Below are 27,765 nucleotides of genomic sequence, written 5' to 3'. Positions count from 1 at the left end.
CTATCTAGAAATATTTTTCTTTCTAAATTTTAAAATTGAGATGTTTCTCTCTTTAAATTCTTTTGAGATAGTTCTTCTCTCTAATTTTTTTTACGAATTTTCTCTCTAAAATTTGATATAGCTTCGCTTTAAAAAATTTTAAGATGCTCTCTCTCTAAAACTAAAAATTTGAGATGGTATCTCGCTATAAAAAATTTGAGATAATTTATCTCTAAAAATATTTAGATAGTTTCTCTCTCTAAACTTTTAATATAATTCATTTTTTTAAAACTTAAAATTTAAGATAATTTCTCTTTCTAATTTGTGGGGATATTTTATTGGTACCAATTATATTTTGGGAAAATTTTGTAAAGAACCATAATTCCTCGTATTATTTCATGGTAGACACTCTTTCAATTTTTCTTTCAAGTGACATAAAAAAAATCTTTTTTTTATTGACTTTTTTATCATAAGAAATAACTCCAATAAATCTTTTATATCATTTCAACCAAGAAACGTTTTTAATGGGTGGATAGAGAAAAATAGGTTGAAAAAGTTTTTGGGATGAAATGGCATAAAAAGATTTGTTGGAGCTAAATTTTATAATAAAAAGTAAATAAACGAGGGACCAAAAAAATGAAAAGAGAGTCTACAATCAAATAATACAGAGTTCTATACCAAATTGTCCCTTCTATTTTATATGATGGGTGTATGGGGAAATCTGACTAGAAATCAATTTTTGATGGTTCAGGCAAGGATTGATAATTCTTTATTTCTAGCTTAAAATGAGGTTAACTCTTTGTTTTTGGCTTGAAATGAGAAAAATGATTTGTAAAAAAAATACTTTTCTATCCCAAAATATTTTCATGCAAACCAAAAAAGGCACCATCTCCATGGAAAAATATTTCTGGAAATGCCATCTCCACGGAAACATTTTTCAAACCTTTAAAATAAGTCTCAATTTTGAGATACACGGGCCATTTAGGCCTCTGATGCATGACAAGTACTATCGTTTCAATTATACACCTCACTACCGAAATCACTGTCCATCCCATTGACTGATTGGTGATAATCTCTGTATCCACATTGCTGTATGGATCATTGTGTACTTTCCGAGAGACCATTTATTGGCGATCAAATGAGCCACGGTCCTTGTTCATAGACCCGCCACGATACGATGAACCGTTTGTTACAAGCTTGCCTCAGTTCCAGCAACGCTGCGCGGGTTCTCTCTCTCTCTCTCTCTCTCTCTCTCTCTCTCTCTCTCTCTTGCTGAGTATAATTTGTTGATTCCTCGGCGCATTTGTTATTTCTGCAGGTTCCTCTGGTTTGGTTTGGGAAACATGTCTCACCTGCGAACCGTCCCGGATTCGTTGGAATCCGGTATTCTTCTTTCTTTTTCTTCTCAAGCATTTCTTCGATTGATTTTAACTCCAAAACCCACTGTTTGTCTTAGGAGATTCAACATTTTTAGTTTGAACAATGGGTTATATTAGTATCTGTACTACTTGTTGTCTTTATTTCCTGTTTTCCATATTATGGTTTATTTTTTTGAAATTCAAGTGAAGGGCTTGATTAGAATTCGTATGAGAGCAAAGAGGAAGTCGAGCTTATGTTATTCTGCGTGAAGCTTTTACCATATGGATGGATTGATTGATTCCTTTATCAGATCATCGACTGTTGCATATAATCCAATAGGACCATGCTTTGGTTTTGCTAATTAGCTGATGATGTTGGATGGTTACTTGATCGGGCCCATATATGTATCCTCTCCATACTTAGCCCAGAGATATCGAATACTAAAAATCGTTTCGACCAAGGTACTTCGCCCTTGACCAGGCTGAGTAACTCGGCCAAGTCATGCACTTGGATGAAAAGCCGTCAATAAATTGAAAAAAATGACAAACACATTAAAAAAAAAGAAGGACAATGTATTAAAAGAAAAATAAAAGCCAAGTAAACTTTAAAAAGTATTGGAAAAATGAATTTAGACAAAACAGATATATAGTTGGGGGCATTCTAAAAAAAATCCAGAAAAGGTAAATATAAAAGTAGGGATTTATGGAAAAAAACGCTCATCGACTTCTTTGCAAAAAACATATAAATTATGTACAAAAAGTGATAGATCAATTCAATATTTTTTTTGAATTTTTTAGAATTGTTTTAAATTTTTTTGTTTAATATCCTTGAGTTGTACACAAAACTTGGGGAAACTCCCATCGGTGAGGCTGAGTTACTCATTCGAGTCCCAGCACACTGGAGATAACCATTTCTCGTTCTTGATGTTCATTGTCGATCGGAACAAGAACATGATAGTAAAACTTATTTCAGATGGGATCATTGTCTGGATATTCCTTTTGATCTCATCATAACAAGTTGTTTCCTTGGTCGAGGAAACTAGCTTAGTTTATCGAGTACAACATGGTGAAATCAATACTCTAATTTTGTGGATAACTGATACTTTGCTTTCATTTTTTTTTCCCCTTGTTGTTGGCTGCAGTCTCAATAGCCATCTCAATGTCGTTTGATAACGTTTGTAGTGATGATCCATCTATGCTTTAGTTCTAATTTAAGGTCTGCTTACACCCTTGTCCTTATTACAAACGAAAGAACAATATGTAGGTTTGACTCTCTATGCATTCCTTAGTGCATGAAAGTTTGAGAAGAATCTTTTGAGAAGAATCTTCTTTGAATGACTTGGCTTTGTAGTCATGATATTTAATGCTAGAAAACTAGTGTTCAAACTCAAACTCCGTACCCAATTAATCTCTGCCAAACCGAGTCAAGTCACCAACTTAAGCAGTCATCATCATCATCAAAGCCTTTTACCAAGTATTTGAGGTTGGCTTCATGAGTCTTGGTCCGCCATTCTACTCTATCAAGGGCCATATCCTTAGCGAGGCCATAAGTCCTCATATATTTTCTCATTATTTTTAACCATATCCTTTTGAACGTACCCCTTGCCTATTTTTGAGCTTTCTACTTGAACCAACTTGCACCTCCTAAAAGGTGTTGTAGTGGGTCTGCACGGCACATGGCCAGCCTACCTAACTCTACTTTCTTTCATCTTATTGCCTATTAGAGCCACACCTAGGTTCTGCCGAATGTATTTATTTCAAATTCCATCTCTTCTTGTCTTGCCACTCATCCATCTCAACATCCTCATTTGAGCTACACTCATCCTACGGGTATGTTGTTTCTTAACCGCCCAACAATCTGCCCCATGTGTTTTGTCAAACTTTTCTATGTAAATGGAAAAGCACATTTTCAAGGCAACATGTTGCCATGTCATTCCACAGTCCCACCTAATTGGAAAATGAATTGCCTCGGGTGAATTTTCCAGAGTTGGAATTAGCATTTATTCAGAGTTGGAATGAGCATTTATTCACTGTTTGAAACAAAGGGAGGGCATAATTTCCTGTGGTGAGAACTACTTTTTCAAACAAAGTAGCCTAGCAGTACAACTGCATGAGAAGCGGTCATGATTTGTGCAAATTTTCTGTTGTCTATGTCTATCTGTGGTTCAACTATTCAATGTTCAATGTGGCAGGTAGGTTTATATACTCTCTGTAGTTCTTGTCTCCAAGATTTTTTTGGTCTTGGGTCTTGGTATTTGTCTTCTTTCTAATGTGCTTTTGTTACTGTCCCGTATTTGGCTTATACATATACAGACACACATATGTAATCATGTAGATACTTCGCTTTTAAGGAAGCCATCAAATGCAAAGTTCTCCATATTAACCATTCATAACTTCAATAAAAGTGCTTGTTTTCTGTTGTCACAAATCTAATATTCGCTGTTTGAAACTGGGACAATGTGAATCTCATGCCCATCATTGTTTCAATTCCCGCAAATGTAAACCTCTCATAAATGTTGACCAACAAATATTTATACTCATAGAGATAATACAAATTTGGTGATTGTCTCTATCACGCATTTTGGAATTGGGACAATGCATTTCATGTATCACAGTTGGTGACCATGCAATGCAATGTTTATTAATCATTACTTTATCCATTGATGGCACAATTCTCAATGTTCAGAATTACAATAGTTGGCGACATCTGGCCAACAGCCTTCTCTTGAATCCTTATGTTGGTTACTTCTATTGGGATTCATACTCATAGAGAAAATGCCATTGGTCAATGTTTGACAAAGTTTCTTTTTCTCTTCTTACAACTTTGAATCAGCTCCAACAGCTGAAGTATTGGTAGATAATCTTCCGGTTTGGAAAACATTCTTTGAACTGTCTCAGTACTGGGCTTCTATGATAAACCATCTTCTATTGCAAGTTCAGATAGCAAATAAAAATGATAACTTGGTTTATCCCTGTAAATCCATCCTAACAATTCTTTCCTGATATTTCCAAATTTGGAACATATGGGAAGGTCCCTATCACTATAAAAAACACTTACGGTCCTTAATGACTTGTCTAGTTTTGAGTGTGGACTAACTTAAGAGTGCTTTGAGAGACAACTTACAGCAATTTATTATGTGATGCCCAGAATTGGATTTCTGGAGTAGGGTTGTGCTTGGAGTTGCTGTTGCTGGTGTCTTGCAACTCCTCCACCCACATTTTTCCTTGCTACTGCACTATGAATCTATGAACTCTATGGTCTGCTGCCACTGATGTTCCCTATAACCTATAATTTCCTATTGTCTTATGCTTCCTATTGCTCCTGGTGCCCGTCTTATGCTGTTTTGAGGAATCATCATGTATTAATTCTAGGCAATTAACTTTATAATGGCTGCATGCCGGTCCCAAGCCCCAATGAGAAAAGAGGAGGGTTGTGTTAAGTTGGCAGCTAATGGAAAACTTTTGCCACATCCTATTATGAATCTTGATCCAATGCATTTTAGGTATCATAGTTGGGGACTGTGTACAATGCAATGTTTACTAATCATTACTTCTGCCATTGATGACACAATTCCCATTGTCAATGTTCAGAATTACAATAGTTGGTGACATCTGGCCAACGGCCTTCTCTTGAATCCCTATAAGCGACACGTTGTATGGCATCTGGGTGCAGTGTGCTAATTGAGGGTACTCTTGATAGCGTGGAATTGTGGAACAAGATTCATGTAGCTGAGTCCATATAGTTGGGATGAGGCTCCGATGGTAGATGATAATGATGATGAACTTTATAAGGATGCATATTATGCCATTACTTGTCTTCCTGATTTGTTTTTTACCTTGTACTCATTTTCTTTATCTAGCTAGCCATTTTCTTCATCTAGCTAGCTGCTTTACTCAATAGTCTTCACAAATCATTATAGCTCCCAATCTAGTAAATCATTATGAAAAGTTGATGGTGAAAGAATGTGAATGATTTTCGGTTCATTTGTATATTGTCAATATTTCTTTAAATTCCTTTTTTCTGTTTGTTTGGAAAGTCTATGAATGGTTCGTGAGTCTATTTAATGTTCAATTCCATTATAATCCCATGATCTTGAGACCATTTCTTAGTTTGATAATCTTGACGTTGTTGCTTGCAATTTGATCCTACATGAATTCGATTATCATCCAACCAAACTATTATGCTATGCTGTAAGCTAATTGTATGTCCTTTCAAAATTGGATTTTGGAAGCAGCCTCCACATCTTGTGCCCTAATATGGTTGTCCCAAGCTGGTTTTACATATTTTATTGCTAGTGATTGCATACTGTCGATGACTTTTGTCCTAAAACTCCCTCTCATGTTTCAAAATTTCACATAATGTGATTTGAGATTAGTTGTTTTACTCGTACAGTTCAAATTGTGGAGTTGATAGATTACTTCACCTGGAATTATCATCAAAATGGAAGTCATGTTATTGGTTCAATACATATTCGGAAGCCGAAGGTGTGTGCTCGCATTTCATGGTCGAATTTCTTGTTTCCTTGTCCCTTGAGTTGATTTGTTATGTTGATTGGATTGCAGAATTGTTATTAGAGGGTTTCAACATTCTAGCTTACGATATATGATCTATTGTTTGATAAATATGATCTTTATAAGTTTGATGACATTTTGGGCCACGATGATCCCTAATTTATTGCCGTATAGATTATTTACATGTTATTCTTGCTGGGGTTTTGTGGCCATTTAAAGGCCTTACGAGAGCATATAATGAATTTTGTGATAGTAGAACAATGAACTCCAGTGGGAGTATGGTCCAGAGGGACCGAAGTTGATAATACTGATGCTAAGACTCACATTAGGCTTGATGAGCAAGGCCGATTTGAGTTCTAAAACCCTATAATACTTGGGCATATAACACATGTGAGAAGGGTCAGCAGGGTTGCCCCTTGATGAGGTTGGAGAGATGTCCATGGTAGTCAGCCAAGGGACTATGTGACCCGTGTGTGTGATTGGTAGACCCAAAGGGATAAGGGCCAAATCTTCATCATGACCATCATACGACATATACATATGATAGCCTTATTAGGAAGTGAACACCATTGAGGGTGTTGCAAGTACATGTACAAGAGATAGCCCCCATGCACCATTGCGACGTGTGTGAACAAGTCTTTGTGACTTGGGCTTGTCCCTAGGGGGAACTTGTAGTCCATAGACTAGGATTGTATTCTCAGCACCTGTTGGCTGGCTTTGGTAGTCTAATCTTGAACCCCTTTGATGGACTGTAGGTCATGGGAGCTACTGAATCTGTTTGAAAAAGTGAGTGTGGGACATAATTACTAGTAGAGATGGAGCGCCTTAGTTTTTTCACATTTTCCTTAGTGAAATTGGATCCGATTCCCATCAAATTAATTTAAAAATACTTAATTTTGTTTTAAATGATTTTTAGACTATTAAAATAAATTTTTAGAAGTCTTTGGATATTTTATTTCACCAAAATTGATTTTTAAAATAAGCTAAACTGAATTTTATGGTATCTAAATATTCAGAGAAGAAAATAAATTAGTTATCTTTTTCAAAAAATCATTTTATAGTTTTAAAATTATTAAAAAATATGAGGGTCTATTATACTCTTTGGGCCCCACCATTTTAGCACATACTTGATGAGGGTGTGGGGCCCACTATGCCCATGAAGAGGCACACCCCACTTCTCTCCCTCTTTCTATTTATTTTTGACTTGTCTTATAAGCCATGCAATTAATATAAGAAGAAAATGAAAGTTTTGTAAATAATGGCTAATTGACTTTGAAAGATGCATGTGTAGAGATTGATTAAAAATATAAGGAAAGTGCAATATATTTTCTCTATGCTAAATATTTGATGGGATTAGGTTAAGAAAGCTGAGGGATAATGTTCTAGTACCTTTCCTTAAATCATGATAGTTGATTTGTGAATTGTATGTCTAAGATCTCTCATAGGTCGCCCATGATCAATGGTCTAGATGGAATCTCCATAAAGATGGCCAACCCTAGAAATCCTAACCTTGGTCGCATCTCTATAAAAATTCTTATTGGAGGTCATCTCACCACCTACACCTAGAACTCTCTCTCTCTCGCTCTCACCAAAGGTGGCACGCCACCCTCTCTAGATCTCTCTCTATCTTTCTCTCTCTCTCTCTCATACCCTCTAAGAAAAGAAAAGGGGCATGCCCCCATTGATGTAAGCATAGAAGGGAATGCCGTACATAGAGAAACAAGAGAGAAGCCCCTTGTTTGTTCCACATGCTCTCATATCTATTGAAGGGTTTTAGCCTAAGCCTCCCAACTTTGTGAGATTCAAGAAAGACTTACATCCCGTGTGCCATCGATGGAGGAGACCCGGTGTGGGGTGTGCAAAGTCCATTAGAGGTTATCTTTTGGCATCTTATTTACTTTATTGCTTTCTTATGTGTCTTGTTGCCAAATTCAAGTTGATATAATTTTTTATTATGTAATGAAGAGTTTTTAGAAGTGGTAGCAAATTAGAATCCAATTTTGAATTTTTATTTACTTATTTGAGATCTTATTGTAATCATTGGACTTATGTAAGTGTTCTAGCGAGACTGAGCTAGTTCACATTGTCCACTTTCAGTGCTTTCACTCATAGATGCTGGGATTTCCCAATCTTTATGATGACCCTGCTCTAGCATTTTGGAAGGGGAATCTTCAAGTGATATTAATTTTTAAATTTTGAGATCTTGATCCCAATTTTTAGGTACCTTGATCCCCACGTTAAAGATCATGGTAACAACCAAGTTCATGATTTTCTTTATTTATAGCTTGCTAGCAATGCAACTATACTTTGAATATAATTGCATTGTTTGCTGGCTATAAATAAAAATATCCATACTTTAAAGAGTTTATATAGACATACGTTATATATACTCTTTAAGATTTTTAATTTTTTGGGGAATGAATTTTATATACTCTTTAAAATTGGGGGCAAGATCCCCAAATGATTGGGTTTGAGATCTCATGAGTGTTGGGAATGAGATCCCTAACATTTGGGGATCTAGATCCTAACATATGCATTGTACGGACGACACTCACAGCCATAAGGATCTTTTAGCCTTTCATGATCCCTCTCGATCCCTAACTATGCTTTCACTAGAAGGTGCATGCATAACACCTATTTCTTCATAAGTTTATTCAATCATGTATGAATTTGATTTAAATCTACATATTTAGGGTTTTGGTATTTTCATCAAGGGGGTCTAATAAGGGTGAGGACCTTAAACTTTTCCTTAACCCATCCCAAGCCATGGTAAAGGGGTGGGTTGCGTTAAGTAGGCAGCCAGTGTAAAACTTTACCTCATCTTATCATGAAGTCTGAGCCTACGTTGAATGGAGGAACATGATTCATGCATCCGACCCCAAATCATTGGGATAAGGCTTGGATGATGATGATGTATTTTCATCACGGGATCCAAGTAATATTGAAAAATAGTGGTACGAGAATTTCAATTTAATTAGGAGTTCTGTAGGTAATCCCTTTGTTCTGTTAGTTTTAAACCTTCCCTGTTAAATCACTGCAATTACAAAAGGCAGGGGCACTATTTTTACTTGCATCATTTTCTGCATAAACAGATTGAAGAAGTCCCTAGAATGGGATGTGTAATGCATACATGTGAAGAAACCAGTGGTTGGATTTCATGTTATCAGTACAGTTTGTTTTCATAACTGATTGCAGTTCTGGAATCCTTAAGAATGTAGGTTCCTTCATGCTGCCGGGCAAGAAATAAAAGGAATTCATATATATTTTTATGGGGTATATATATATATATATATAATATATATGGGGTATATATATATATATATATATATATATATATATAGAGAGAGAGAGAGAGAGAGAGAGAGAGAGAGAGAGAGAGAGAGAGAGAGATTTTGTTGGGGTAAATAAAGGACTTGATAGTTGAATAGTTTAACTGTAATGTACCATTGTTCATGTTGAGATGTCATGCCAAGGCAAGCGGTAAGATAGACGTTGATGTTAAATGTTGGATTTAGAAAAGTTTCTTATTTTTCATAATAGGAATCAATGTTTTGGACCCTGTTTCGGTTAGGTGGGGAAGATTACTTCTGAACTTAGGATTTTGTTAAAAATAGGAAGACTTCTATTTGTTTAAATTTGGGGGAAACTCAAAAGGATAGGTGCAAAATCAGGGTTTCTTCCTCTTTAAAAGTTCCATTTAAATAGAATGGATTAATTTAGCCAAGGGGCAGATATTTGGCCCTAATTTTTCTCATTGCTGTAAAGTGAAATAATAAACAAAAAAATATTTTTTCATCCAATGGGATTGACAAAGCATTTCTAGTGGATTTGAGTTGAAGAGGTTGAAGCAGTATCAGAAGAACCAGGGAGCATATGCTAAAGAGCTTCATTGCGTGGTTTTGCTTGGGAAGCCAGAGCTGAAGCCTTTGGCATCTTGGCTGTAGCAAACTGAAGTTTAAAACTTTGATTTGTATACATAAACTAGTTTAGTTGTCCGTTTTGAAATATCAGACCTCCTTTATTTTGTTACAATTGCTAGGATATATAAATATGTGCTTTGAATCCGAGATCATGGTCGCAACTTAACCACTTAATCATTGTTAAAAAATTCTGCCGCTGGGCTGCCTAGGCAGCCTGGAAGACAAAATGCCTAGGCGCCTCTTTGGTGGGCTTCCTAGGCGTCTTGTGTCTATGCGGTCACCTAAAAGCAGGAGCCTAGGCAACTCCTCAATGCACTAGGAGCATTTTTGACATTTTCTTCCTGAAAAAGGGGGAAATGTAAGATTTTTAGAGAGTGACGGGAAAAAAAAAAAAAATCTAAGATTTCTAGATCTTTATCAAGATCTAAAAAAATTTCAATATTTTCGATTTCGCAAGAAATCGAAAGATGTGCTTCCTCATACTTTCTGGAGTTTGGAGTGGTCGCATAAGAGGGTTTTTAGGGACAAAAAATCACCGGTTTGAGCCTATATAGATTTCATTTTGAAAAGGTTAGTGCATTGTATTATTTGAATTAGGGTTTGGTATTATTTTTGTATAATGTGTTATGATTTGATATTCTTTTATTATTTGTTTTTCTTTTGTAGTTGAAATATTTTCTGAATATTTACCGATTTGGGCCTATATCGAATTCATTTTGGATCAGTGCATTACAATATTTGAATTTGGGTTTGCTAATTATTGTTGTATAATGTCTTATGACTTGATATTCTTTTATGTTTTTGTTTTTCTTTTGTGATATTTTTACATTGGTTGTAATTGGAATATTTTGTGAATATTTACTGGTTTGGGCCTATATTTTGTGAGTAGTTCGAACTAAATTGATATTTTGTGAATGTTAGGATTGGAAAATCAAATCTTAGGGAGATTATCTTTTATTATATTATGTGATTGATTTTTTTAGATTGACATTATGTGATTTTTGTTTGATTGGAAAACCAAAATATTAGGTAGTTTTTATATTTCATTTGGTTTCCACATATTAGGAAGTTCGTTTTTCGATTTGTTTCCAGTTTTCGTATATTTTTGGTGGTCTTTTCGAGTTTGGTTTGTTTACTTCACAGTCTTCATTTAAAACTTGAATTTTTGATGTTTATTTTATCAGTTTATGTAATATGTACTTTGAATTTTGTTGCCATTTGCCAAATGGCAATTTTTTTGTTTTCTTTTTATGTGAATGTGGTAAATGATGATACCCGTGATTTTTTATTTTTTTTATTTTTTTATTTTCAGGACTTTTAGGGCCCTAAAACTGCTTAGGGGGCGGCCTAAACCCCTGCTCTAAGATAAGGGTGGCAACTGTTTGGGTCGGGTCCGGGGTGACTCTGGCCAGGACCCTATCCGACTAGGTTTCACATGGACCTGGAGCTAGGTTGGGTCCATGTCATTTGGACTTGGATCCGACCTGGACCATGGTCAGCTCCAAGTCATCTAGACCTTGGCCCGACCCAGAAAAAATAAAAATATTATTTTATATAGTGACCTCAACCTGGACGGGACCCGGACCTTGGACCTGACCTGCCAGGTCCAGCACATGGACCCGGACCGAGAATGGTTTGGGTTGATTCACCCGTTCAGCAGGTCTATCCACACGGCCTGCGGGTCAATCCACCCGGCCAGCAGGTCAACCCACCTGAGTGCCACCCTTACCCGAAGAACTCCCTAGGACTCTAAACCCATTTGCGGTGGCCAGGCCCACGGCCTTTTTCCCCAAAATGCCTATGCAGGCGCCTTCGAGTTTTTGAACATTGCACTTCATACATGAAACAAAAACTTCTAAAACATTATTATCCCTATGATTTGCTGCTAATATGTGCTGTCTACTGATGTGATTTTGTTCCATGTGAATTGGAAACATGATTCTTTTGTCTCTTCTTCAAATTTGATAGCAGTTTTTAGAGCACTAAAGCTACCCTAGTTGAAAGGTTCTTAATGGTCTACAATTATGATACATCCTCTGCAACCAATATCAACAAAATTTACTTCAATTCTTTAGGAATAAATTTATATTGTCCTATTTCTATCAGTTTTACTTGTTATTCTGAGTTAGTGAATTTTACATGTTTCTTGCAGTTTGCCATTTGACCTATAGCTGATTTGAATTATAAATGTGTTGGTTTGGTGTATTTTCCTATAATGTTTATATTTGTAAGATAATGTTTTTAGTTTTTTACTCTGTTATATAAGGTTTTGGATTGGTGAATGAGTTCTGAGTTCAATCAATTAAAACTTTTCTTTTTTTGGAGTTATCTTTTTTATTTTAGTCTAGTCATCTAGTATTATTCAGTGGGTTCAAGAAAGTTATGGTTTCAGAGATTGGGCAGCAACTTCTTACATATTTATAAATATAAATTGCTACTATCAGGATCTGTTGTGCATTAAGGGGCTTCATTTTATAGTAACAACTGACATATGGGTAGGAAAATGGAAGCAATGATGTGGTAGCTAACATTAACAAACCAAAAATGAGATTAATAAGAAGAAATGTGCTAACTTTATAAGAACCTGAACTTCCTATAAAATGTGTGGAAGGAAAGTTGGGAACTCATTCCATTTCCTTCTCTACAGTGTGCAACTAAAGGGGATAACAATGCCATCCAATCTATATACACTTCTAAAATTACAGGATTCACATGATGCACATACCAGTTGGAAAGTTAACTTGATTCTCTTAGATACAATCTGGCTTTCAGAACTGTTTATATTCCAGTATCATCTTGCTTTCATAGATGCTTCCGAATTACATATTCCATTTAGTGGTGCATACATGGAAATCCATAACTTTTTTAGAACTAGTAGAATTGTGGTTCCTAGGAGTGATATATCTCACCCATACTTGACATTATATTCTGAAATAGATCTGTTGAGCAAAACGTGTGTACCATGTAATGCGAAGGACATTTCGTCGATGTCAGAACAATCAGCTCATGAGCTAACGCCAAAGGTACTGACTTTTTATCCATTCATAAGATGGCTATGGTCCATATTACAAGGGCTATTTATTTATTTAATTATTTTTTAATGCACTTAGGTACCAGGATGGGACCTCTCAAGTGAAGGTGGCACCTTGAAACTTCATAGATCCTGGAAAGTGAAGAGTTTCACCAAAGGGTTAGAGTTCTTTCAGCTTGTGGCGGATGTTGCAGAGGCAGAGGGTATACATACATAGTTCGTTCTTTAGGTTCCTCATCCTTAATAACATGCATTCTAGGCTGCAAATATTTGGCTAATGTATCTTTTAATTGCTCTGAGAATGTTATTGATATATCTTAGTAAAGGATTTTGCTTCTTTCATAAAACCTTGATTCATATCCCTTTCCCGGAGTATTAATTCTTCAGGAATAGATGCCTTCTCCTTCCTTGAGTTTATTTCACTTTTCTTCATTTTAGGATGGGTTCTCTTGAGGTCATCCATGGGCTGAGGGTGGTTGGCTGGGCCTATTCCCCATCCCTGTCCATGTTGATTAAACCTTGCTTGAGAAAACCAGTAAGGGCCTTGAACTGTGACTAAGTCCATCATATTAATAGTTTTTGTATATATTGGCCTTTGAGCCAGCGACCTGAAATCCATGTCGTCTTTTTCCAACCGGCAGTTAAACTTTGATATAATTTTGGAGTAGGCTTGTCTATATCATATGCTCTTGAGGAAGAAAAATAAGGAGGTGAAGAAAGGGATTTGTAGGAGCAGAGAAACTGCTAACAATCTCATAAAGTGATCTAAAGAAGACTGCCACAGGGACATGCATGTCCTAAGGAGCTCAACATCATCCATATCCTCTCACTTTGATTTTAGGGTTTTGAATATAACATCACTCGGTCATGCCAGCAGCAATGCACTGGATCAGAACTCTGAAGGTAAGATTGCATGGGCAAGAGCATAGTTGTTGGGGATTAGAAGCAGCATTGTGTGTGGGATCGGGAGTGGGCACTTGTGAAACACTTGAAGAACCCTATTGTTGGGAGTGTTGTCCATACAATGCATTTGTTAGGGATCTAGATCACCAAATGTTAGGAATCGAGATCGCAACCTTGTGGGGATGTTGATCTAGACCTTTTGGGATCTTAATCCTGATTTTTTGAGGATCTTGCTTCCAACCTAAAAGAGCACGTAAAATTTTGGACTACTTAAACTCTTTAAAGTAGGGACCTCTTTATTTATGACCAGCAAACAATGCATATTAAAAGTATAATTGTGTTGCTAGCTGGCTATAAATTATGGTGCTATAAATTAAGAAAATCATCGGTTTGGTAGTTGTCTTGGTCTTTAAGGTTGGAATCCCTAACAATAGGAATCCGCATCCGTAGAGTACATCAAGATCCTAAAATGCAGAAAACGAGATCTCTTGAAGATCATTTCCTCAAAGTGCAGGAGCGAGATTTTGGAGTAGAATCACCATCTATGTTGGGAGATCCTGACAACTATGGGCAAGAGTACTATTAGTGGGTGACCTCTTTGGAAGCCTTTCTGACAAGCCATCGCCTTTTTCTGGTGGAGTGACAGATGATAGCATTATAGGAGAAGCAGCTTATGACTTGTAGCATATATACTCACAGAGAGTTCGCATAAAAATTAATATATTTGAGTTTAATATAACAATTCTAGAAAATTTAGGGTTCTTCACTCTACTTGCTGGATTCTCAAATAGAGAATTGCATAAAAGTCTATAATTTGATTTTATTAAGAGGGAGAGGAAAGAGGACATAGTTGCTACAATCCCATCCATGGAACCATTTCTAAGGCTGTGATTGATAACTGTGACAAGTAGAGAAAGTTTTTGTCTTTTCTATCTCCTATAGTTTTCCTCAGTTTGTTTCAGGGGCAAGCTGGGAAAGTCGGAACCCCATGCTTCCCTCTTTCATTGTTCCCTTAAGGAAAGTTGTAGTGCATGGTCACCCCTCTCACCACAACTTTCTGGGAAAATTTTATCGGGATATATTTCTTCTAACCCTAATTTCTACATTCACCTCTCTTCCTTTTGCTGCTGCTCCCCCACCTCCTCCCTCTCTCTCTCATACCACTGCTCCCCTCCCCTCTTTCTTTTCTCCAGGTATAAAATATCTCTCTCTTTCTCTCTCCATAGATCTCTGCACTCTCTTGTTCCCCACCTTTCACTCTCTTCCAAAGTAGGCTTCACAGGGGAGGTTCTCTCTTCTTTTTCTCTCATCTATGGGCTCTGAGCTGTGTATTCTTTTTGAGGTTCCATATAATTTTTGGGGCTTTTGTTTCATGGATTGAGCTTGAGATTGCATAGATGAATTGAGTTTTAGGCCCCTTTCTTGCATGGATTGAACTTTATTGTTGGATATATGAATGTTACATTCATTTAAGAATGAATACCGTCATTTCATTATGTGGATCTTTGCGGTTCTTTCCTGTTTTACTTGCACTCTTGCCAGTGATTCCCTGGCTATGATCATTGGTTGGGTCTTGGAAAGGCATTGGGGTGAGGGTGGGAATTATAAATGTCTTGCGAGACAGTTAGCATTCTAGTGTTCCTTGTGCTTGGTGGTCACAGTTTTTCTTGTCCTCTTCATTATTTATAGCATTCATGGTGTATGACCAAAATGTCCAGCAGCATTTTTCATCCGTATTAGCAACTATCTTTATGTTGGTGAGCACAAACCATTCAACATGCCCAGTGCATAGTCTGATCAGAGCTTGCCCCATACTTGCACCAGGATAGTATCTAGTACCAAACTGTAGATTCTGCTATTTTGTGATTGAGTTTCTATGATTTGCATTTGTTGGAGGACAAGATTGCTTTGTTGCAATTCTAAGGTTGTTACCACCTTGCATTAAATCAAGAACCCTTGCAACAGAATACCCATTTCAAGTTGCAGAGGATACTGATCCTTTTGTACCCTTAAGCATGCATCAATTTTATGAAAATTGTGCTCATAGTTTTGCTGATGTCTTTCAGATGTGAACATTTTCTTTTCTGGAGTCTTATACATGATTATGAAATGAGATGATAATCCCTACAATTTTTTTGACCTTTGATTTTCCTCTGCAGGTCACCATCCTGATCTTCATCTTGTTGGCTGGAATAATGTGAAAATTGAGATATGGACACATTCAGTTGGTATGATGTTGATCTGGTTAGATACTTAAGTACCAAGTAGCATTTGTAAATCCTCTATGAGAAAATATGGATTCTGTTTTTGATTGTTTAAGTTGATAAGGAATCTTAATAACCTGTTTTCTTAAGAAGCTTAGTCTTGTAGCATGATGAGATCATTAGTTGATGTTTGACTAAATGTTATGGGTTTTATGATCTAAATATGTAACATGCAATTTACTATTAAGAAAGAAATTCTAAAAATAGTGGTGTAAATCACATGTTCTATTGGAAAAGCCCATTTTTCTGAATTTTTGTTTTTATTATTTACATTATTCTGAGGTTTATGCATGGGTAGGAACTTTATATTTCTGATAATTATGATCATTCTAACGAGTAATTGCCAGAAGTTCAGTTGTATGCTATCACCGCCGCTGATTAAGAAGAACAACTTTTATCAATTTTTTCACTATGACAATCTGACATGCATGTACTCATGTACTCTTATCAGGTTCTAGGACTGAGTATTCCGTACCCTATTTCCTGTTGCATCCAAAATATTTGCCTCAGAAGTTGGATTATTTTGACTTGGAACTCTAAATTCTCTCTTGACCCTTCGTAAGTCCTGAATTCTTTGACCTTGAAGGACTATAGTGACCCTTCATAACTCTAAATCAATAAGGGTTTATGTCTGGTGTGGGAGACGAACTTATGAAGATTGTTTTGCAAACTTTGAGTGTGCACATAGGGATCAGGTTTTTCATTAACCCCAAGGTCAGATACTGGTACCATTCAAAAATATTTATCAGTTTTGATTGGTGCCATGGGAAAATGTTAAGCAGGAATGAATGAGAACTCCATATTCGTAGTGGGTCATCTTCTCAGTTATGTACAGAAACCCAGTAAAGACGATGTTACAAACCAATCAGCTTATGAAGAGAAACAAAATAGAAGAATTACACTACAAAATTGAAGGTACAATTATCAAACTTCACTTGGGAATGTAATATACATGTCCATAATGCTAAGAAGAACATCCATGGCCACAATAACTGCATCTTTTTGGCATTCTCAGCAGTTCAATAAGTGAAGGGGGTTGTTTTCCTTCTTAATGACCAGTGATGTTGAAGGAAAGCAGTCAAGATTTCGAAAAGTGTTTGATGTGTCAGGGGATGCAGTTATGGACTGCATCTCCTGATGCATCCACCATCCATTGTATCATGCATGTATCGCAATTGGGGCATGATCTTCTCCATCCTTTGTAAATGAATGGTGGTCGCGTCAATAACTGCTTCCGTGGCGCATAAAAACTGGACCTAGTTGGAATTTGAGGTTAAAATATTGCATAGAAGCATACTGACTAAATCGAGGCATTCCCAGATGGAAGTGCTCTTCTCTTGAATGCTGAAGCTCTTGGCAAAGTTGTGTTAATCTAGATGTGATTGTTGGGAAAATATTGCATAGACTCGCCTTTCTTTTCTTCGTAAGTGGTGGGCGTAAGAACATGCCTGAGTATTAGAGTGGACTTCAGAAAAAGTTCTGAGAGTTGGTTATTGGGAATGCAAGTTTAAATATCTGGTCTAAAGGGCGAAGTAAGTTGCATTTCCATGATCCCTAAGCTGCCATGACAGTGCCATTAGTACATTGAGATTTTGATTTGGATGACCCAAAGAACCTTTCATTGAGACCATACCTCTTTGTGTTAGTTATAGACGACTTAACTATACAGCTACAAGATGAGGTATTGTGGTGTATGTTGTTCGCGGAGGATATAGTTTCTATTAATGAAGCGGCGTCAACACAAAGTTAGAACTTGGAGGGATGCTCTAGAATCTAAAGGTTTTAAAATTAGTTAGACTAAGACAGAGTATATGGAATGCAAGTTGAATAATAATAGGAGTAGAGACGAGGAAAAAGTTAAGATTGAGGGCTAAGTAATACTAAAAAGAGCGCGCTTTCGATATCTTGTGTCGATAATCCAAAAAAAATGGCGAGATTGAAGAAGATGTCTCTCATAGAATTAGAGCTGGGTGGACGAGGTGGAGATGTGTAACCGGAGTTCTATGTGATCGCTACATACCTATAACGCTGAAGGGGAAGTTCTATAGGACAACTGTGAGACCAGTTTTATTTTATGCGGCGGAATGTTGGGTAGTCAAGAAGCAACTTATCCATAGAATGAGTGTAGTTGAGATGAAGATGTTGAGATGGATGAGTGACAAAACAAAAAGGGATAGAATTCAGAATGAATGCATTTTAGGTGTGGCTCCAATAGGTATTAAAATGAGAGAACGAAGACTTAGGTGGGCTGGCTATGTTCATCACAGACCTAGAGGTGGGAGTTGGTTGAAGTGGAAGGCTAAACAAAGGCAAGGGGTAGGCTCAAAAAGACATGGTTGGAAGCAGTGTTTCAAAAAACATCGGGCGGCTGGGGTCTAGGCTGCCTAGCGCCTAAGTGGCCACCAAGAACCTGGGTGGCCTAGGTTCAAAGGGGGACAAATGGGATTCAGTAACCCTATTTTAGGTACATATTTTGTACAAAATATGCATACTCATTCAATTTTTATAATCCAAACAAAAAAAACACCAAAAATACCTCACCCGATGGGCATTTTTTCCACCTAGTAGGTGCAATCCCCTGGGCGCATGCCCTAGGCTGGTACTAGGCGGGTGCCTAGGGTCCCTAGGCTGGTGCCCAGGGACAGCCTGCCTAGTTGGTTTGCCTAGGCTTGGGCAGTGTGCCTAGGCCCCCCATCCCGCCTAAGGGCTGGGCGGATTGCTTTTTGAATCAACGGTTAGAAGTAGTGAGAAAAGATATTGCGACTTATGGCCTCATTGAGGGTATAGTCTTGGATAGAGCAGAATGATAGACCAGGATTCATGTAGCTGACCCCAAATAGTTGGAAAAAGGCTTGGATGATAGATGATGACCCAATGTACCTTTCATATCATCAAGTTACTGTACTGAATCTAGTGATTTACTTGTAAGGGTCAAGCAACCAAATAGGGCTTATAAGAAGTTGAGGGTAGATTTCGTGGAATGAGTGGGCTCTCTGCGCGTGTGTGCGTGCCTGCCTGCATGAGAGATAATATGGGTTAAAGATGAAGTAGATGCTTGAAAGGTTAATAGAAAGCGCAGAAGACCTACTTAAAAATATCTAGTTGATCGAGGGAGGGAGGGAGGGAGGGAGGGAGGTGGGGGTAAAAAATTCTCATTTAAAAGCATCCTTGAATTCAGTTTAAAGCATTCACTTGATCCAGTGTTTCAAAAAACACTAGGCAGGTCCAGTGCTTAGGCGGGCGCCTAGAACCTGAGGCCCAGAAGATAGAAAAATGTCTCTATAGTCTGTAACAATATAAGTATAACTGTATAAAAACATAAGAATTAGGGATTTAGGGCACATCAAAATTCAAAAGTATACTACACAATACATAAGAGCACACACTCCATAAGAACATAACCACAAGTCCATTTCCAATTATGAATTATCCAAGCAATAAAAAAAAAATCACTAACTTTGATTACTTGATCTCCAAACTTCTACCTAAGATGTTTCTAAGGACTCAAAATCTTCTAAAAAACTTCAAATAGATTTACAAAACATCTAAAATTAAATCTAATATCAATGGGTGATGTTTAGATCAATTTCTCATGACTTTTAGAAACCCTTCGATCCTATAGAAATCACCAAATACCAGTTTTTTGGGGTTTTTCTCTCTAAATTAGGCTCTAATTGGTTTTAGGTTTCAAATGAACTTAAAACCCACAATTTTGCCCCTTTAGTATTACAAAATGACAAAAATGTCCTCAACAAATAACTTTTCTGCCTTTGGGCGAGTCACATGCCCTCGGCAAGCACCCAGCGGCCGCCCAGGGCTGGGCGCTCGCCTAGGCGGGTTCCCCGGCAACCAAGGATTTCCATCTTTTTTTTGTCGCTTAGGCTTGGGCGATGTGCTCAGGCCTTCTGGACTGCTTAGGTAGCCATGCAAGCGCTGGGCGGGTCGCTTTTTAAATCACTGATTGGATCTTCAGTTTTACTCTTTTACAAATTTTGACCTTATTACTTTGGTCCCCCATAGGAAGTTGTTGCATACATCCTATACGCACTCGTGGAAAACCTGATTGAAGAAGAATTACATGACCACTTGGCTATCGCAAGATACGTTAGTGGAGCACACAATTAGATTAGCAATATCTTGAAGCAAGTAAGCAACTATTTCAGCCAAACCATCTTCACAATCACAATCTGGCTAAGTGATAAGAAACATGCCCATGCACATTCATGGATGCGTTGAGTTCAAATTTGTCATGCTATTCTGACTCTCGCTTATTTTTCAACAGGTGGGCTTACAGAGAATGACTTCATACTTGCTGCGAAGATCAATGCTCTTGACATTGAACCACTTTTACGGCGAAGGGCAGCCAAACACTAGTTTAGAAATGCATAGCTCCGAAACAGGTAATGCTTCTCATACATCTACTTCGAGAACAAATGGCTTCCCTCCTTTTTTCTCAATCTTAAGTCCGTCCAGTATGAGATCATATGCTGATGCTCATATAAGATGGACTAACGACTTACAAATTGAATCGTTTTAGAAATCCTTTACTTTCTCCATGAGCAGGACATTTTCCAGTTAAAATAAAGAAGCCAATCTTCTTTACTGAAGCACTTATAGCATACAATATACACATGTGAGGTGTTATGACAACTGTTGTAAAATGGTTGAAAGGTAATTTTGCCTTGCTTGTGTACCTTCTTTTTTTTTTTTTTTTTTTGTGCAAATGTGAGCATACAATATAAATCATTTTGCCTTGCTTGTGTACATGTGAGCATACAATATAAATCGTTTTGTTTTGCTTGTGTAACGGATACAAGGAACCTGTAATATTCTAGCACAAGTGGAAGGAGAAAATATATATTTTGTGGAAGAAGATAATAGCGTAGAATCCATTTAGTGGTCCATCCCATAGTAAGTCTCCTATTCAAACATGATTAAAAAAAAAAAAAAGACGAAAAAAAAACTCAGTTTTCAAAAAAATTTCAAAAGATCAACTTTTTTTTATTAAAAAGATAGAGACTCGTCTTTTACATTTTCTTCATAAAATTATTCTAAAAGAACTTTATGTTTTACTTTTCTCAATTTCATTCCTTCTCGTCATTGATTTGAAGTACTCAAATTTTGGTTTTGAGATATGCTTACTGAGAGTGGGATTAAATCAAGAGTCATGATTTAAAATAGAAATAACATAGAAATTCATAAAAAATTTCACCAAAATATTCACAAAAAAAAATGTTCCAAGAAAAAGCTCCAACAGAAAAACAATATTATCCCCAAAAATTATATTTCCCCAAAACTGTAGAGATAGAGGATGAGTTCAGTGGAAAATCTTTTTTTTTTTTTTTAATTAAAGCAAAAGCTCCATTGTAAAGAGGAAGAGCGGGAGATTCTACTCGAGCAAAATTTTCAGGGTGAGGTTTGAATATGTGGGTTTGCTTACCGATATTGCTTGGTACATGTTAGCCTTATGTAATTTATCTTTGTATATATTTGATTAATTTCTCATTTTTTAGAGTCTTGTGTTATTTCATTGGTATACACAATACAACCGTTTGGATAGCCCAGTGTTTCATGATTTTCGATATTTAGTTTTTTTAACCATAATCATTCTCTATTCTCTATTTTTCTAAAATCAATCTTAGACCTTGGGTTGTTATTCTTGTTATTTATTAATGTAGTTGTGTTCTATTGCTGTTGCATTTTATGTTTTGTGCCATGACGGCGGAGAAAGCATATTATCTTTCTATAATATGGATGTGATTGCTGAAAATTGTCTAATACGATTTTAAAATGCGACCAAGTCTTGACATAAAACTAGTGATTAATGACTTTATTATATTGGAGGAATGATGCAATGTAATAGTTGTATCATAGTATAATGCAACGATACTTCTAGAAAATCATGTTTATGGTATTTGTATGATCCCAAATTTTGTACACACACTCTCTTCATTTCAATAATCAATCTCCCCCCAAAAAAAAAGTTAAATTTGAACTTTAGATGTGGTAAAAATGAGTCATTTTCAAAAACAAATTTAGACCATTCATTTTATGAATTTCAAGATCTTAGCCTGTGTAAACTCAAAATCATTTTTTTCCTTTTTAACATTGTTCATCTGATGATAATAAAGCCATTCAAAAAAATTAGAAATGAAAAAAATCCTTCTAAGGTTGAGATCTAAGCATCTCACCAAAATAAAAGGCCTATGTTAATTGAGCTAAAAAAGTACTTTTTAAGTCGTGTTATCAAAATTTTTTTTTTTTTTATTGTTCATTAGAATGAAAAGAGTGTGTATTTCAATGTTTGGATTAAACAAATGGCCACAAGATGGTTTTTTAAGGTTGTTGTATCATATTACTCTACCACGGTGGCATGAAATCATTGCCCTATAAGTACGAGTGATAAATTGTGTCATCTATGTATATCTGGCTTTTTTGACTTATTTTTTTTAGCAAAAAATATTTACGAGTTTTTAAGTTGATTTTTTTTAATCATACTTTTGCCCTGATTTTTAGCAACCGTGTTTTTGGACTAAAACCGATTATTACGGATTTTCTAGTGCTGATATATTATGCTTTGCCGGCGTCCTAACCATGGTCCATCACCAAGGGCGGCCTATAATTGAGTCCCCTGGCGGGCCTTTCTCCTAACTCATGCATAATAGCCCTTTCTCCAATTAGCTCATGATGAATTGCCTCTCTTATCTTTCCGTGCTGGATAAAGTTTTTTTTTTTCTTTACGGTCCGGCAGACGGGGAGGCAGGGAGAACAAAAGCTACTGAATTCACTAACAGGCTCCATACTGAATTCACTAGCAGGTCCCAATGGAGCATAGATTTACTCCCTTGCTAAACCCATATTAGTGGTATACGTTGGACCCCAAAATTTTGGGATGCAACTTTCTCAACTCGTATGCCGAACTCAATGAAAAAAATTTCTATGGCCTTGAATAAAATAATTCCTTAGGATTGAATAGAAACCATCCAATGAAGTGTGTTTTAAATGTTAAAAAATTCAAAATTTAAATTTTTTTTATTTCTTAACATAATCTCATAATCTAGTGATTTTTAGATGGTTCAAAAAAATTTATTTTTAAAAAATACTCCCAAATAAGGCTTTTGCCCGAGGGAATATGTGTACAGTATTAGTATGAAGGAGTATAGTATATGCAATCAAAAGCTAAAAGATTTCATGCCCCCTGGGGCATACTGTAAATTTACTTTCTCAAATGAAATCCGGTCTAGGAATATTTTTAGGACCACCCCAAATTTGTGTATGCAACCTTAATCTAATTTTGGATGTGACCTTAATCTGTGTTGCTTGTACAAAATAACTAAAGGATTTCCTACTCCTACAGGTGTATACTATCCATTTATTCCCTCGAGCAAAAGGATATCTTTTTGACATGAAATTTTGGGGATGTGATCCTTAGAATTCGGCAAATGATATCAAAGAAAAAGAAATTAACTTACTCTTTAGGCATAGCTTTAGAATTCAGCAAATGGCCTAAAAAAAAAAAAAAAATTTTGAACTCTCACTCTCTAAGTGCTTAAAAAAAAAATATCATCTGAATATTGCACCTGAACCATCTAATTTTTAGAGGGAATAATCTAGATGTTTATGAACTGAAAGTTTTAAATTTTTTATTTAAAAAATAATCATCTCGTTATAATTAGATGGATCCCGAGACTTCAAATCAAGAAAAATCTGAGTGTTTTACTCAAGGGAGTGAATGTATAGTATTGCTCTCGAGGGAGCATAATATGCTCATAAAGTAGCGTCCCTTTTTAATCAGGAATAACAATGTGCAAAAGCAACAAAGTTGAGTGCTTGAAGAACCTGAATATCTGCAACCCGAATATTCCAAGTCATATTAAGATAGGTGAAAACAAAAGTACAAGCTTCAAGGATCTTATTGCAAAAAGGATTTGTCTTGCCGTATTGTTGCTTGTTAATGGCTGCTTCTCCTCCTTGCAAAAGTAGCAGAGACCCGCTCTCCCCTCCCATTTTCACAGCCCAAAACCCCTCTCTCTCCTCACAATTGTTCCGGAACTCGTCCTCATGGTGCCACAACATGAGGGACCTCAAACAACTCCATGCCCACTCCATCAAGACTGGCCTCATCGCAGACCCCATTGCTGCCAGCCAGCTTTTGGCCTTCTGCGCCACCTCCCCCTCAGGCTCCATGCCCTACGCTCTCTCTCTCTTTGCCCAAATCGACCACCCCAACTCCTTCATCTACAACACCCTCATCAGAGGCCACTCTCTCTCGTCCACCCCTCAAAATGCTCTCTGTTTCTTCCAGCGAATGCTCGACTCCTCTGACATCTGCCTGGATCGCCGCACGTACCCTTCTCTCTTTCAGGCTTGTGCCCAGTTATCCGCATTCGTGGAAGGGGCACAGCTTCATGGTCAGGTAATCAAGTTCGGTCTGGACCCTGATGCTTTTATCCAAAATACGATCATTCATTTCTATGCGTCTTTGGGCCTTCTTAGAACTGCTCGCCAAATTTTCCGTAGAAGTTCGAATAGAGATGTTGTTTCTTGGAACTCGCTAATTGTGGGGTGTGCAAAGTGGGGTCTCCTTGAAGAGGCGCGTCAATTGTTTGATGAGATGCCAGTTAGAAGTACTGTATCTTGGAATGCTATGATTGCTTGCTATGTGCATAATGGGCGATTTATGGAGGCCTTAAGGTTGTTTAGAGAGATGCAAGAGACAAGGATAGAGCCCACTGTCTTTACAATGGTCAGTTTGTTGAGTGCGTGTGCGCAGTTGGGTGCTCTCGAGCAAGGTGAATGGATCCACAAGTATACAAAACAGAGAATCATTGGTTTCAATCCAATCCTTTTCACGGCGATCGTGGACATGTATTCCAAGTGTGGAAACATCGATAAGGCCCTTGCAATCTTCGAGAGTGGCCAGTGCAAACCACTTTCATCTTGGAACTCAATGATTGCGGGGCTTGCAATGCATGGAAGAGGCAAGGAGGCAATTGGGCTCTTCTCGAGGCTTGAATTCTCAGGTTTAAAACCCGATAATGTGACTTTTATCGGTGTTTTGAGTGCATGTAACCATGCGGGTTTAGTGGAAGAAGGGCGAGAATACTTCTTGCAAATGCAAGAGACTTATAAGATTATACCTGATATCAAGCATCATGGATGCATTGTTGACATCCTCGGTCGAGCTGGTCTCTTAAAAGAAGCCGAGGAACTAATCGAGAACATGCCTATAGAACCAGACATAGTTATATGGGGGTCCTTGCTTTCGGCTTGTAGGAATCATGGAGATGTGGAGATAGGCGAGCGAGCTGCAAGGAGACTTTCAGAGTTAGATCCATGGGATAGCTGTGGTTACATACTTCTGTCAAACATATATGCAGCCAAAGGTCGATATAGAGATGCTCTTAGTGAGAGGAAGAGGATGAAAGAAAAGAAAGTGAGGAAGAAACCTGGGTGCAGTTTGATCGAATTGGATGGTGTTGTTCATGAGTTTATTGTGGGAGAGAGATGTCATCTTCATGCTGAGGAAATCTACACTATGTTGAGGGACATGGCTGTCAATTTGAGGGAAGAGGGCTATGCAAGTGATCCAAATCAAAGGTTGATGGATAACTCATGAAGTGAGAGTATGGAAAATTTGTCTTTTCAAGTCCCAACAAAAACAGAATTTGATGTGGATAACCTGGAAGCATAGAGAGAGAGAGAGATTGAATTTGTACATCCCTGTAAAGTTAATACATTTTTTTATTTTCTTACATTTAACTAATTTTGTAGAGATTTCTCATGTGTGTATGACTTCTCATGATCATTTGAAGGGTGCAGTTGACATACGGATGCCTCCGTAGGTGTAGAGGTACGGTGCCCTTCAAATTTTATCATTTTATCATGGTATATAATATTAATGTAAATGTTATTAGGATTATCTCAAAATCTATTTTTGTATCTAATTATAAAATTTTAAATTTCAAAAATGGTTAAAATAAAATAGATCCTATAAACATGTGAAAATCTTAAAAAATGAATGGTGTAGATAATATGTCGTAAAATGCACTATTTCTGAGACAAAATCTTTTTATTTTTCATAGTCATACATCTTGATGTCGAGTTGATCAATCAAAGGGTTTTTCAACATTAAAACTACCTTTTCCGATGGATTTTTGAGGGGCATCTGTAGTTCTACATAATAAGGTAGCATCCTTATATAAACTTTTACCTTATTTGAATCATCAAAAATTATAATTGCCATTCTCTTTATCAGTTTTACATCATTAACTAAAATCTTAAATCTCTTCCTCAGGTTAGCCACCATGAGAAGTCTACCATCCACAGAGATAATAACCCAAGGAAAGCCTACACCTACAGAATCGTCCATTTCCAAATCTCAGCTAAATCAGGCCTGAACCAATTAGCCAACAACACACATGGATATAAAAGATTTAACTGTAAAGAGGCCCCATGAATTGTGCTCCTATACAACTTCCGGACTTAGGTACACCTGCTGTAACTCTTGCATAAGCTATAGAAACTGGTCTGTAATAACGTCTACCAGTGTGGTATTTGAGCTGGCTATTCAAGGCCAGTTTCGGCTGAGTGCGTCACTTTGCACCCCGCACCTCTCGTTTTTTGAATAATGTGTAAGTGCCTGCCGTATCCCTTCCATGAGTGAGGGCCGGTAGTTGAAATAGAAGTTGTTGGCGATTAACAAATTAAAGAGTTTTAACGTCAATTCAAAAATTGAACGAGCAACATATTATGAAAGTTATAAGAAAAAATGGAATTGAGTATTATGCCTTAGGGAAGTTGATTTAGATGTGCAATTTTTCTCCATAGTTTTCTTTAGGGAGAAGTTTATATAGAGCTGAGGCTCTAAACAATCAAATAAGAGCATACCTCAAAAATTTCACTAGAAGAGGTTGTTTTGATACTCAAATATCTCCAAATTGACCATCTTGACATCAAGATGTATGGATATGAGAAAAAAATGGATTTCAAGTTTTGGAAATGGTATTTTGTAATGCATTTTTGGATTGTCAATTTTTAAGATTTTCAAGTTTTCATAGATCTGGCGAACTACACTATTTTTGAAGCTTTAAACTTTATAAATAAAGATGAAAATATATTTTAAGGCTATCACAAAGATTTCCAGTATTGAAACCACATTTCTCGATACTATTTGAAGATAGGCTCTAATTTGATTATTTGGAGCCTAGCTCTATACAAACCGCACCCTTTTCTAAGTTGTACATAAAATGGGTAAATATGAGAAGGTCTAAAGAAAAAATATTAGAAGTTAATATACCACTTTTCTTCATTAGTTTGAGTTGTCCAAATTTTGAAAACAAGGTTGTTTTTCCCCTCCGACTAAAAAAGAGTTTGTTTGTTCGGGTCCAACATGAATGCGACAAAATTAGAGCTTCACTTGTAAACTAAACTACAGATTAACAAATTTAAGGATCTAGAAAAAAAATGTAAATCTCTTGATGGATACTGGAAATGAGAATATAAATAATAGATCTAAACATTCATGCCATGAAGAAAATGAGTTCTGGTGCTGATATCTAAACAATTGAACTGGTCTTTTCTTGACCCTAACCCATCATAAGGAGTTATCCTCAAGAGAGAGTGGGGAAGGTGGTTACCACTAATCCTTATCTTAATGTTGAATACTTAACTCACTTAAATTGTGAACAATATTACTCTCCTATAATTATTATTGGACCACAAGTTAGGAAATTTTTTCTAACATTCTTCCTTTTGGGTTAATAATAATTATAACAAAAAATACATCCTCAATTCAA

At 36.7% G+C, this 27,765-nt stretch overlaps 2 protein-coding genes across 6 annotated transcripts; both read left to right on the top strand.

The window, feature by feature from the left end:
• The first annotated feature begins 961 nt into the window (after positions 1-961).
• On the top strand, positions 962-26,701 carry LOC18442456 (Transcriptional coactivator/pterin dehydratase). 5 transcript variants are annotated; one of them, XR_016046979.1, is made up of 9 exons: positions 963-1,204; positions 1,298-1,362; positions 5,731-5,822; positions 12,707-12,792; positions 12,880-13,003; positions 15,863-15,931; positions 20,250-20,367; positions 20,531-20,638; positions 26,265-26,701. XR_016046979.1 is itself a non-coding variant. In XM_006852671.4 (8 exons), exons 1-7 carry the CDS (start codon positions 1,157-1,159, stop codon positions 20,339-20,341), a joined length of 576 nt encoding a protein of 191 aa, XP_006852733.2. In that variant the 5' UTR covers positions 962-1,156; the 3' UTR covers positions 20,342-20,367; positions 20,531-20,840. The 5 variants fall into 5 exon arrangements, 2 of the variants coding, with proteins under 2 accessions (XP_006852733.2, XP_088711161.1); XR_016046978.1 differs by lacking the exon at positions 26,265-26,701 and adding an exon at positions 23,763-25,729; XM_006852671.4 differs by lacking the exon at positions 26,265-26,701 and having other exon boundaries at positions 962-1,204; positions 20,531-20,840.
• Positions 23,922-25,729, top strand: LOC105421284 (pentatricopeptide repeat-containing protein At2g42920, chloroplastic-like). Its single transcript, XM_088855034.1, has one exon. The coding sequence runs from the start codon at positions 23,922-23,924 to the stop codon at positions 25,584-25,586; it is 1,665 nt and encodes a 554-aa protein (XP_088711160.1). The 3' UTR covers positions 25,587-25,729.
• Positions 26,702-27,765: the final 1,064 nt, after the last annotated feature.

The sequence above is a fragment of the Amborella trichopoda genome, chromosome 13 (assembly GCF_054954075.1).
Source record: "Amborella trichopoda isolate Santa Cruz 75 chromosome 13, AtrichopodaSantaCruz75HAP2 v2.0, whole genome shotgun sequence".
Classification (NCBI taxonomy): Eukaryota; Viridiplantae; Streptophyta; class Magnoliopsida; order Amborellales; family Amborellaceae; genus Amborella; species Amborella trichopoda.
The sequence above is the reverse complement of the archived record's forward strand: the minus strand, read 5'-3'. Positions and strand labels throughout refer to the sequence as shown.